Source organism: Chelon labrosus, assembly GCF_963514085.1.
Source record: "Chelon labrosus genome assembly, chromosome: 8".
In the NCBI taxonomy this organism is placed as follows: Eukaryota; Metazoa; Chordata; class Actinopteri; order Mugiliformes; family Mugilidae; genus Chelon; species Chelon labrosus.
Genome location: NC_140358.1, coordinates 12,456,743 through 12,469,709, shown reverse-complemented (window position 1 = coordinate 12,469,709; position 12,967 = coordinate 12,456,743). Strand labels below are relative to the sequence as shown.

The 12,967-nt window shown below is 42.9% G+C and overlaps 1 protein-coding gene across 1 annotated transcript; it reads right to left on the bottom strand.

The window, feature by feature from the left end:
* Positions 1–1,761: 1,761 nt before the first annotated feature.
* On the bottom strand, positions 1,762–11,173 carry LOC311491358 (uncharacterized protein; the record flags this gene model as incomplete). The annotated part of the gene is made up of 16 exons (XM_084549263.1): positions 1,762–2,021; positions 2,134–2,187; positions 2,286–2,416; positions 2,892–3,164; positions 3,486–3,630; positions 3,682–3,870; positions 4,357–4,893; positions 4,980–5,036; positions 5,140–5,262; positions 5,499–5,615; positions 6,360–6,498; positions 6,816–8,302; positions 8,403–8,860; positions 9,561–10,305; positions 10,616–10,757; positions 11,058–11,173. 16 exons carry the CDS (start codon positions 11,171–11,173, stop codon positions 1,878–1,880), a joined length of 4,857 nt encoding a protein of 1,618 aa, XP_084405389.1. The 3' UTR covers positions 1,762–1,877.
* Between the last annotated feature and the right edge of the window lie 1,794 nt (positions 11,174–12,967).

Sequence of the window (12,967 nt, the reverse complement as noted above, 5' to 3'; positions counted from 1 at the left end):
CTAAGGTGTTTTTGCCCATTTGAGCAGATCAGTATATCTTATTCAGCATCATCCTCCCCACTTAATCTCTGGTGAAAGCATCTGTCAGAATGTGCACACACACACTGTACCACCCACAAAGTCAACGGCTTCTGTTGGTTTTAAGTCCCAGTCCCAGTGGCTGCCATCTAGTGTTCATTAATTCGGTCGAATAAAAAGGTAAACTGTATATGTTTTATCATATACACACAGAGACAGACACCGGCTTGACAGGTAATATCATATAAACATTTATTTTCTATACAGTTCAATCAATGTGAAATAAATATTATCAATTACTGATACAAAAATACCTTTGCTGCACCATGATCACTCCACGCCCGTACGTACATAAGTAACTAAAGAACAGTGTGCTGTGAGCATTTATAAAATAAAAAAAAACAAAAGAACAATGTGAGCGTGCAAACGTGACATCGATCAGGTATGAAAAACACTTACAGTGTGTGGCATATTGGCATATTTTTTATAATATTCCCTACAAAAAATATCAGTGATAATCTCTCTTTTTTTATATTTTATGTGACCTTTTAGATATCAATAATGATTGTGTGCAAACTTAATCAACATCTGGCTTCTGTGTTTAAAGAAATCCTGTGGACCTGTGAGGAGAAGGAAACTGAAAAGTCTTTGGAGTGAATCATCTTATCACATATTTGGCTTAATGTGTAAAAAATCAAGTACTATGACCTTCGTGTACAGTGCTGTCAACACATTATGCAGGATGTGCTGCTGTCAACAAAGGGTTTCTCATACAGTTAATGTTCCTTCAGTCCACGAGTCCAGAGAGGCAGCAGAGAGGCTCTTTGATGAAGCAATACAACACGCGATCTCTCAGTGTTTGACACAGTGGAAAAGTGTGCAGCACATATAACTATAACATCTTCGTGTCTTCTTGGCCGACGCTAGTAAATGTTGGTGACACGGGTGGATTTTTACAATGTGATTGGCTTTATAAACATTTTTCAGGACTTGTTCCGTTGGCAGCCACTCCGGTTTTCCGCTCCTTTCGGTCGTCCCTCGTAGCGCCTTAAACATCCAAGAGGTTCAGAGAGTGAGGCTCTGAATCAGAAAGTTCTTCCCACACAGGTCCAGCTGCTTTTTACGAGACAGTAATCTACCACAGTATTTTGTATGACATCTTCAGTTAATCATTTTGAGGTTAAGTGTCCGGCCACGGGCCTGTTCATCGGCTTGTTTTGACTATGTGAGGTGAGTGAGATTGGCAGACCTGAGCCTCACACGGTGCGGTTCTCTCAGCGGTGTGACTGTGTCTCAGCTGAGGTGGAGGTTAGGACGGTCCCTCAGAGAGCTGCAGCTATAGATGGCTGTGCACCGAAGGGAGGGCGCCTACACACGCAGGACACACAGGACAAAGAGAAAAATAGACTCAGTGTATGACCTCAAACACTGAAGCGGTAGATTGCGGTAAATACTCTTGTGGAAAATTTATATACACCGGTGAGCCACAACATTAAAACCACTGACAGGAGAAGTAAATAACATTGACCGTCTTGTGACAATACAGTGTTCTGCTGGGAAACGTTTGGGCCTGGCATTAGTGTGGATGTTACTTAGACATGTACCAACCACTTAGACCAGACCAGGCACCCCCACCCAATTGCAAATATATGACAGATATATGGACACAAAGATGCACACAACTTACCATTAGAGCTCCGCCCTTAAGAGGAAGGTTTTCACTGAGAAGTTGATGTATTTCTACACAGAGACACAGAGATAAGAGTAAACCCCTTGTAGCATGTTATCTTAAGGACAAAAGGTGTGCCTAATAATGCTACAGGTACCTGCCATCCAAGCCAGAGTGTGGGTTGTTGTAATCAGGACACTGTGAGTCTGTGTTGGTCAGTTATGACTGAGGCCCTGTACATGGTGTGGACACTATTTGAATTGAGACCATTAGATCCTAGTGTCTGGACGCTGATGTGGACTGGGACACTCAGGTCAACATTCTCCAGAATACACTGAAGAGAGAGAAATAAGATATACCGTACAGGTACTGGTTTGGTTTTGGTCTGTTGTATTTATGCAAGATGCTAAAATACACATCTATGAAATATCAAGGAAGCCTGATACCTTGGTGCACGCTGAGCTCATGACAGATTTGTGGAAGTCCCCGTCTACAAACACCTGAGGGGTTGCAAGATACAATTATAACGAAGAAAACACAAGTTTTCACAGTGCATAAATAAGCAGATGAAAGGTAAATCAATCTTTGTTGTGCCTACCCTGTAGCCGTACACGAATGTGCCGTTGCTGCAGCCCAGCTCGTCGAGTGGCGGCCGCTCCCAGCCAATCATGAGGCCGCTCTGTCCCACTGTTTTGAGGACCTCAACACAGCGAACCTCCGCTGGAGCTTCTGGAGGGGATTAAACAAAGAAAGGTCACGCACAATTATGAATTCTGTTTCGTTCCTTTGTGGAGTGGTGTGTAACTTTTATCATTCACGTTATTAATAAAATTCTACCGCAACAAACGAACGTAACTGGACACAGTACATTCAAAACTTGCCAACAAAGCCGTGGGATTTATTAAATATTAACAGTCTTGTACAGCAGCGCGTTATGAGGGAACTAAACAGGGCAGCGCTAAACTGCCTGAACCTGCACTGCAACATCCTCTCTAATATAGGAGACAGAAATAGAGGCGGGACGTAATCACATCACAGCAGTACACAACAAGAAACTAATATTCTACAAGCCCATATTACAACACCAAGCACAGAAGCTATGACAAACAAATATTGTTGTACTGTCAAATAAAAAAAGGTCTTTCACTTTTTCATTTAATCTTTCCTACCGGGACATTAAGCAAATATTGAATATGTACTTCACCTGCTTTGGGTCTTGCAGTCTTGGTCTCTTCTAGAGCAGCAACACCGGACTTTCTGGCAAACTTGCTGGATCTCACGGTCGAGGAAGCAGACTGAAAGCGGGATGTAGCAAACGCAAAGCCATGACATCTACGGTCAGCACCATCCGTTTTAGAAGTCATGTTATCTTTAGGGGCAGTTGAGTTTCTTGGGGCAGTTGCATTTGAGGCAGTGGTTCTTGGATTAGCGACGTCAGAGTCAAAGGTAGTGGTCCTCAGAGTTAGAGAAGTAGAAACTGGATGTAAAGCATCGTAAACCTCAGGGAGAGCAGTGATTTTCTTTGTCGGATTTGGGGATATTGTCATATTGGAGGCACTGCTTGGGATGGGTTTGTCTTTGCTAGGTTCCGAAGTGGCAAAGGAAAAGTTAGAGGAGCTAGAAAGCACAGACGTTGTCATGTTTGATACATCCACTTTAAGGCTGTGGTTAGTAAAGACAGTGGGACTGGATGCTGCTTTAGCTGACCGGGCTGCAACTGCATTAAAAAGTGTTGTTGACTTATTACTGGTGGCGGGTTTTGTTGTTTCTGCTGGCGTGCATTTAGCTTGGCTCAAACCAGCGGTTACCAGCAAAGCGTTGGTATGTGAACTATTGAGACCGAGGTTCTTTGTCAGAGAAGCTGAGCTCTGGTCTGCAGGAGCTGAAAGCGGCAGGCTGTTTCTTGGCTGCTGGGCTCTTCCTCTGCTCTCATGAGTCTTGGACTAAAAACATTCAGAAATGGAAAGTAATGTTACTTCTTTGCATAATTAAACACTAAACCGTGTCTGGGTCACCACATGTACCTGATAGCTGCTCATCAGAGTCTTCTGCAGTTGCTCGTGTAGGTTGAGGATCTTCTCAGGGCTGCTGAGCCTCCTGCTCACACTGACACATGAGCTGGAGGAATGAGGCGTGGGACTCATTGAGGATCCATTCAGATTCCTTCTGGCAGAAGGAGACAGCTGTGGTGGGGTTAAGAGAGAAGGCTCTTAGACTTTCCTTCTATTTATTTCCAGTTTATAATGAGAACTACTAAATCATAAACTGTGATGCGACGTTAAGATTACGAGAGTTTTTACGAGGTGAGGCTTTGTCCATTCCGAGGTTGTTAAAAGGTTTGCACATGTTAATTAAAACCATAATTAAAATCTTACTGGATAAAGTCTTCGTATACAACTGTTAAAAATGTTAATGTGCCAATGACATTTTTATTAAAACAGGACCTAAGACAATATCTCAAGAGTCACTTTAGCTTTGGTTTCAAATGAGGACGGGAGCAGACTCATCCAGAATGTGTCATTTGTGGCGGGAAGTTTGCTAATGATACGTTAACAGGTGCTGTTAATCTGATTTAATTTAATTAAATAATAAATAAAATCATATTGATGGCTTATTGCTTTTTTAAGTGCTACATCTAACAGCCAAAACTGTGTGAAAAGGTGATATTATCTCACCTGTGCTGTGATCAGGCTCTCCTTCGGTGACGGTGGCGCCTGGACACTGCTACGACCTTGCACTGGTGAGGTTGGCACAGGTGACTTGGCATTTTTCTTTAGCGTTCCAGTTGCAGCAGGTATGACTTCAACACTGCAGCCTTGAAGATCTGTTGACGATTCAGCTGTAACTATGGACGTGTGTTTTTCACTTTTACTGACTGCAGATTCCTGTGTGATTCCGTTTGGCTGTTGTTTGTTTGCAGAGGTGGATACAAAAGGGCAAGCCTGATCAGGTATTAATGCACTGGTGAAGCCTTGAAATTTCGAAATAAATTCTGGTGCAAGTCCAGTGCAGTAATCTTTAGTCTTTGCGCAGGTTCCTGGCGTGAACGCTGCAGTGTAGTCCTGCAGAGCAGCGTCACTGAGCAGCTGCTCAACTTGCTGTGTGAGCTTGGGGTCCACACGCCCTTGTCTGTGCATGGCCTTCATCATCTGAACTAACAAGCTGTTCCTCTCCTGACACTTCACCACCAGGCAACACAGCTTGGCCTATTATTGGACAAAACAGCTCTCAGTAAAAACCAACCACTACGGGCAGTTCAACAGAAACTCAAGGAACTCAACAGTTTCCTCACCTTCAGAGGAGCTATGTCCAGATCTGTCTGGCTTTTTCTTTTAAGGACTGCATCATACTACCAACGCGATACAATCAAACACATGTAAACAATCACATACACATGAAGACAAAACAGATCATAACACAAAATGCAAAATCACAGGTGTCTGGTCACCCACCTTTGCTCTGATCTCGTTGTAACGTGACCTGAGTGAGACAAGAGCAGTGCTCAGATCATCCCTGCTGCCCTGTCCTCTTTTCAGAGCTATATACTCTGAGTTCAGCTCCTCCAGAGCCACAGTCTGTGGGGTTTACACACGCACACATCACATCAACGCACACACTGAGGAATTATGTCTCAAACAACTGAAGAACAATTACACTCAGAACCTTTAGTGTAGTTTTTATATTATTGAGCCGCAGTAGACCATAATATCAGCGCTATGCCGACAGTTTAGGGTTTAAGCTTGTTGATGTAATATGATGTATTCAGTCACTTAGAGTTAATTTCAAAACTAAGATATTTTGTCAAGCTCACCTTAGCTTTAAGCTGAGCTGTGAGGATGTTGTATTGCTCCTCTACTTGTGCCTTACGTGACAGAGCGTCAGTCCTCTCCTTGAGCAGGCCTGCCAGTTTGCTCTGCAGCTCCTTCACCTGCAGCAGACACAGCTATTATTTAGGTTTAACGGAAAAACTCTGTGTCTTAATGCGGCTTTGCACCTGGAGAGAAAGCTATTGAAAAGCAATACCAAAAGCAACAGGGGGTACAAACGACGATGATCTAGACTCCTTTTCTCATTTGCAGTTGAGTGAAATAATCAAACTGAAATGCTGTTCTGTAATATAGTGATGTCCTAATTATTCACTCCCTCCCTGCCTAATAGCAAACCTCCCAGAATGTGGAAGACAGATCAACACTTAAGATAAGACGATACGATACGATACGATACGATATATGATACGATACGATACGATACGATACTGTAAGATACGATACGATACGATACGATACGAATATAAGTCGAAAGCTACAGGATTGCTCCTCAGTTTAGGTTTTAATTTTCATGTTTTATTTTTGCATTATTCACTTCTATGATTCTATGTTTATGATTGATAATACAGTTTAATTTCTGTAACAACTTTTAACATGTACACTGTAAATACTACATCCATGTAATATTTATTTTCAACAGTTGCACTATTTACATTATGTACTATAGACTCCATATATATCTCTTTGTCACACTTTTTTCTTACCTATTATATTCATCCCTATTTAATTAATGTAAAACTGAAGTCACCTTGCTTGCATGTGTGTGCATACTTGGCCAGGTAATGCTTTTTTTCTTATAAATGTCTCGCCAGTTTCGGAGGAACACACTGCTTCCGGTTAAATACCTGGGTGGTAAGGCTGTCGTTTTCCATCCTGGTTTCTTCCATCTGACCGCTCGCATCCGTCAGTCTCATCACCTTTTCAGCCGCTTGTGCTGCCTTCCTTTCCGCCTCCTCCCTCCTGGCTTCTGACTGACACAGTTCACTGCGCAACCTCTTGACCTGAATGTGTACACAAAAATCAGTAAAGTTTCCCATGTTATGCTGCGGTCTTGTAAATGAAAAATGGAAAGCGAAAAATAGCGAGCAAAATGTGTAGGAGGGGTAAATTCTAATAACACACCTCTACATGGCTCTTGTCCAGTTCCTCTCGTGACCTCCTTAAATCTTGTCCCAAAGCTTCAATCTCCTTCATCAGATCACTCTGCTCCTGTTATCCATCAAAACCATTTGGTGTAAATACACATTAATTAAACACTTCATGTAATATGATAAGCCGTAACACGGAAATCATTTATAAACTAGAATAACAGACACTGACACAATACAAATGCAAATTGCATCACTGTTGATACCTGTATAGAGTTCCCCCAGTGGTTTTTAGTCTGACATCTTTGTGTAGCATATTCTCCTGCGAGAGTTTCAGTCTCCTTTGTCACACAAGCACTGACTGGATTCAACAGACTCCTCTCTTCTGTTTGAATGGGGAGAGCTTGCAGACTGTTTCTTTCCTCTCTTAGGCCTTGGATCAAGAGTGTTATCCGTTTTTCCTCTTCTTTCAAACACCTGATGGAATTTTCAGTTCTTTCTTTTTCTTCTTTCAAACTGTTAACTGACTTTATCAACCCGTCACGGTCTTCTTTGGATGTGCACGATAATTGTTCCCGGTCACTCTGTTCCTTAAGACACTTAAGTGAATTGGTTAGTTTGTCTCTCTCTTGTTTCAAATAAAGCACTGCCTGGTTTAACTGCTCGCTCTCTGCCTGTAAGGTCTGCAGTGATTGCTTGATTTGATCTCTCTCCTCTTTTTCTCGTGAGAGAGATTCTACCGCTGCTTCTTTATCTCTTTCAAGGGCAGATAAAGACTTAGTTAGCTGCTCTTTCTCCTCTTTCAGGCCACTCACTGACCTAATAAACTGGTCTCTGTCATCTTTCAGGCCACACACTGCCCTGCTGAGCTGCTCTTTCTCCATTTTAAGGCCAGCCAGAGACTGGTTGATGCAGTCCTTTTCCTCCTTCAGTCCCCAAACAGTCCGAGTTAACTGTTGTTTCTCTTCTGTCTGTGTTTTGATTGATAGAGCTACTTCTCTTTGCTGCTCTCTGAGAGAATTTATGGAGGCAGTCAGTTCTTCTTGTTCCTCTTTGAGGCTCTGGGCTGAGTTTTTTAACTGGGACACTTGATCTGTCAGTGCACTAACATGGAGAGTACTTTGCTGCACGTTCTTTAATGAGTCATTCTGATTATTGTTTTGACAACCAAACACTGTAGTTGAGGTCGAAGTGTCAATTTCTTGATTGAACATCAACTGCGCTCCTTCTTCTTCTTCTCCTTTCAGCACACTTGCAACTAAACTATCCACAGATTCTTCTAAGTTGTTCTGTAGAAAACTTTCCTTTATTGCACATTCCCACTGAAGTCTACTTTCTTTCTTATTCGCCTGTGATTCCTCTTTCTCCTCTCTACCCTCAGCTAACTTTTGCTGCAACTCCATAATGGTGTTTAGATCGTCCTCTGTCTTCTTGGTGAGTTCTGAGATCAAACAGCATTGTTCCTGGTTCTCCTCCTCCAGCCTGACACTGCCCTCCTCTAATCTTGAGATATTCTCCTTAAACTGCGTTTGCTCCTTTGTGATCTCCTCCTCTCTGAGCTCAATGTGAGCCAACAGCTCCTGGATACGATCCGCCAGTGCGCGGTTTTCCTGATTCAGGGCTTGGACCAGATCATCCTGGGCGAGAATGGTGTCATCTTGGGTAGTAGATGATTGGAGAAGATTATCATCATCACTGATCTGCACAGGGGTATATTTTGATTAATAGTATACTGAATGTAGAGCACAATTTCCTCAGCTTTAAAACATATTTGAGAATACTACAACACATGTGACATACCTTTTCTCTTGAAAACCTTAGCTCTGTCTCTTGTTCCTCCGCCTGTTTCCTGAGTTGTAATTTTAGTCGAGCATTCTCCTGAACCGTCACCCGCAGCTGTTCCTGTGTGTGCTGCAGGGAAACCTCCAGGTGGTCACGTTGCTCTCGAAGTGCTTGAAGATCTTCCCCTAATCCCAAACTCCTGTAAGCGTCCCTCAGGGCATCAGATTCCTCGCTGGGGATTTCCTCCAAGTTCAGGACCCCTTTAGAGCACCAGTTCCCCAGTTTGAACTCATCTAAAGACTCTGTAGTTAAGGTAAGTGACTGGAAGTTGGTGAAGCGCTTCAGGGGTTCATTTTCAGAAGGAGTTTTTTGTGTGCTCTCTGCTGCCGCCTGGTGGTGAACTGGTGAAACTGCAGATGTATTTGGCCTGACACTCCCCTCATCTGAGACTGGCTGCACCTGCACAGAGATGGATCAAACATATTAATGGACCCTTGTGGAAAACAGGAGATAAGGAATCACTGAAGACAAGTGACTACATTTAAAATGTAGTGTCAATCTTTATGACAATGTTACGTTATTTTCTTGTCATATATACACAAAATTGTGCTGAAACTGAAGTTACAAATCTTTGTCAACTTGTCAACGTCAAGATAATGTAGCAGTCTTACTTCTGAACCATCTGACGATAAATAAAATGCATTTCTTATATCGTAACAGGGCATTTTTGCTGTTGAGAAGAGGAATCGACCATTGTGTTTGTTCTTGAGTTAGGAAATGTGCTCTCACGCTGCTCATTCCACCTTACAGAAACTGGAAACAATTGACTCATCTGCTTTTCATTACAGGAAGTAAATATTTTCATCACTATGTATAATATGAGGGAGCAGGTTGGCCCTCACTGGTAACTTGGGAGGACAGTCATCTCTTTGGATGATTTTAGACTTCTAATTTCAGACATTTTTATAGAGAGCCTCTTGTATTTCTGTTTCTATCTTGATTTCAATGGCGATAATAATGTCTTACACACCTCTGCTGCACTTCCTGCTGTTGATTTTCCCATGGCAGTGGCATATGAGGGAGTGTTATTGGGCTCAGAGCAAACAGCAGGACTGCAGCTTGGCGGAATGTTCCCAGGACTTAGGCATGTGGACTCAGGGACTGGCGAAGACTGACTTGGTGTTTGATTAGCTGAATCCCTGAGGATCTGTTGGAGTCTTTGGTTCTCCTCTCTCAGATCTTCAACCTCCTCCAACAGGGAGCGTTCAGACAGTTTCAGCTGCTGCACTTCTGCCTTCATCTCATCCACCTTGCAGCCCATGAAAAGGTTGTTCTCCTGGGCCTCCTGCAGCTGCTCCATAAGACCCCTCCTTTCAGTCACCATCCCCTCCTCCCTCTCCAGCAGCACCTTGAGATCCCCCTGCAGGCTGATAATAAAGCCTTGCAGTCTGGCCTCATTTGAAGTATATTTTGAGTCTTTGTGTCGTTCTCCTTCAATATCTTTCTCTGCCTGTGCATCATCACCCTCTCTCTTTTCCTTTCTCTCCGTTCCCACACTTGGCTGCCATTGCTTCCTCCTCTCCTCCCTTTTCTCCTCTTCTCCTTCTCCCTCTCCTCTCAGGGATGGCAGCCTGTCCTGTTCGTCCAAGTGTGTCCCAGTTATTCTCACAGCTCCGATCGTTGCCATGCCAGTGGCGGCACTCACAGTCATGTCAAGCAGCTGCTTTTCTAAAGTGTAGATCCGATTCTGTAGGATCTGCTCTCTGTCCCGGGCCAGGCTGAGCTTGTGTTGGAGCTGAGTTTTGAAGTTCTCAAAATACTGGCACTGGCGACCCATCTCGTCCTCTTTGGCCTTCAGCTGCCGCTGACAACGCTGCAGTCTGTCTCGCCATACTCGCTCCCCACGCTCCTTCTCCTGACTCTGAGGAAGAAGGAGAGAAAGATACAAATCAAACCTTGCTTTATAACATGAAGCTCTTCCGAGATACACCAGTTTCTGTGGTCAAAGGTCACAGTGTTAGTGAGTTACTACAGATTCAAATTAAGTTTAAGATGCGGCGGTTGTTGATGTTAGATTCAAATAATAGCAGCAGAACACAGTTATTTCTGCAATCTTCTGTACACTGCACAAACACCTTGCCCACATCTGAAATAGGTACAACCTGCGTGAACCAATACACTTTATTTTACATTTGTTACATCAAGGTCTACTGAAAACCAAAAGCACTTACCATAGTCCTGACTTCCTCCCTGAGCATGATGAGTCTCTGGTCAAGCCTCTGGGAGTGTTGCATGCTGGGGAGCTTGGAGGAAGACACGAGTTGATATAGCTGTAGCAGCAGGCTCCTCTCGGACCTCTCTAACTCTCTGATCCTAACGCATAAAAACAAGCTCACATTACCTTATCTTTACAGCACTTGCATGTTAACATGAAGCCGGAGAGTTTAATAAACTTCCATTGGTCTAAAAATGTATTAAGTTTGACCTCCAAGCATCAAAAAATACTGTATGTGAATACAATCTCCCTCGGCGAGTAATTTTCAGCAGTCGACTCACATGCAAGTGTGTACTGCAGTCCGGTGTGTGTGATACGCGATATCACCTTGGCCAAAAGTGAGTATATAGTAGCAGGTGTGTGTGTGTCACTGGATCCCCTCTCCCCCAGTCTCTCACCTGTTCCTCAGGTAGCTGTCAGACTGGACGGCTGAACCTGCTTTCTGCTCCAGGACCTCCACTCGGTCACACAGGACCCTCAGGTCCCGGCCCGTTCCAAGAGAGTCTGTTGCCATGGTAATCGAGCTGCTACCTAGACCTGCCGTGTCGGATGAGGTCATGTGATCCTCCGCCGGGCTGCCTGTGCCCACTAAGTGAATTTTAACTGTGGCACAAGAACTGACAATGTTAATGTCGTTCATTTGAACAGGACAACAATAGCACATTTTCTCTACGCTTGCTGCACGTTGTTTTCTAAAGTGGATGTCCATCACAAATGACACTGACACAGATGAACACAGAAAAGATACATACACTTAAAATACAGTCATCTATTATTCATCATGTCAACAGCTTGGTAGCAAGTTGGGCAAGATCTCTCTCAGGTTACCCCACCTCCTAAACATACTCTCCCCTCCTGCACCTATGACTACACGGCAATGCACAAAACCTCCCAGCGCAAAATCTTAAAGGATGGCTTCAAATGTTTTAAAGCCTCTCCTCTAAGTTCAGCAAAAGCTAGCAAGCAACTGTGGCTAACAAGTAATTTGTTGAAAATACACAAGTCAATGGATAACCAGTTATCAGAAAATCATTAATTTACAGATTTTGAAACATTGTCTTGTAACCAAAAGACAGTCACAGTAACATACATTAGATGTTGATAGATGTTAAACTTGAATAATAACCTGATTTTGCATTTCCACTGATTCCACAGCTTGATCCTCTCGGTGCAGTAAGCTTCCAGTAAGTTCTGCTCCTGCTCTGTGATTTCAGTTGCACTGTCGTTTCCTTAGAAACGCCACAGACGTTGGACTTTGCCAGAATCCTCTATATCCAGTTGGCAACCAGCGTGATCACCCCCCTCACTCAGCCCTGCACTTTAGCTCTTCTTCCCCTCCTTCCATCGCTTCGTTTCCATTGTCTTGCTGGGCATTCCTTCTGCTGAGGCTGTAGCTCTTCTCACTTTTGTAAAACCTTCTGATTCAGAGTTTCCTCTCGGTAAATCCATGTGTTTGCTTCTCACAGAGCAGACGAGGTTTTATGTCCCAGGTCCAAGAATCGCTATAGTAGATGTTACTTATAATAAATCTCACTGTATTCTCATGTATATCTGGTTATTTATTAAAATTTCAAATATATTTGCATTCCAGTTAAGGGTCTTCTGCAAAAGTGCGCATGTATCAAAAAGGCCATAAGGTTTTCACGAACCGTCTACAAATGCATAAAAAACAATTAGGTTATGTTTTATCGTCTCTTGCCTCCACAGCATCGTAACACCTAAGAAAAAGGAAAATATATTTGTTTTAGTTACTCATCACAATTTTGTTACTGCCAGCACCATAACTGTGTTAAATACTGATATAATACAGCAAATGCATGGCTTTACCTGATGTGGGTCCACAGTCATTTTTTTATTAAGGCCAAAGAATAAATGCTAAAGAGAAAAACAAAAAGAGGAACAAAAACTAAAGGAACACAAAAGGGTTTAATCCACAGGCCAGAAAAGAGAGAGAAGAAAAGGGGTGTCAAAATGTTAAAAGTTAAAATAACACACAGCATCAGTACAGTAGATATAAAGTCCCACGCAAGAAAGTTTTCTTAGAAAGAAACAAATCACATTTGAGTGTGTACCTTTTCCTCTATTTCCTTTATTTGTCTCTTTTGCAAGTCAATCCTATCCTCCAGCTCTCTAATTCTCTGCAACACAAAGACAGAAGCAGTTAGCGGGTCAAAATATGTTCAAACACAGAAGTAAAACCATTTGACTGAATCTCACACAATCATTTCTTTAGGAGCAAAAAAAAAAAATTTTAATAATAAGGCTGCGATCCAATTATTCACACATCTACTAATCTCAAGCCTACCCA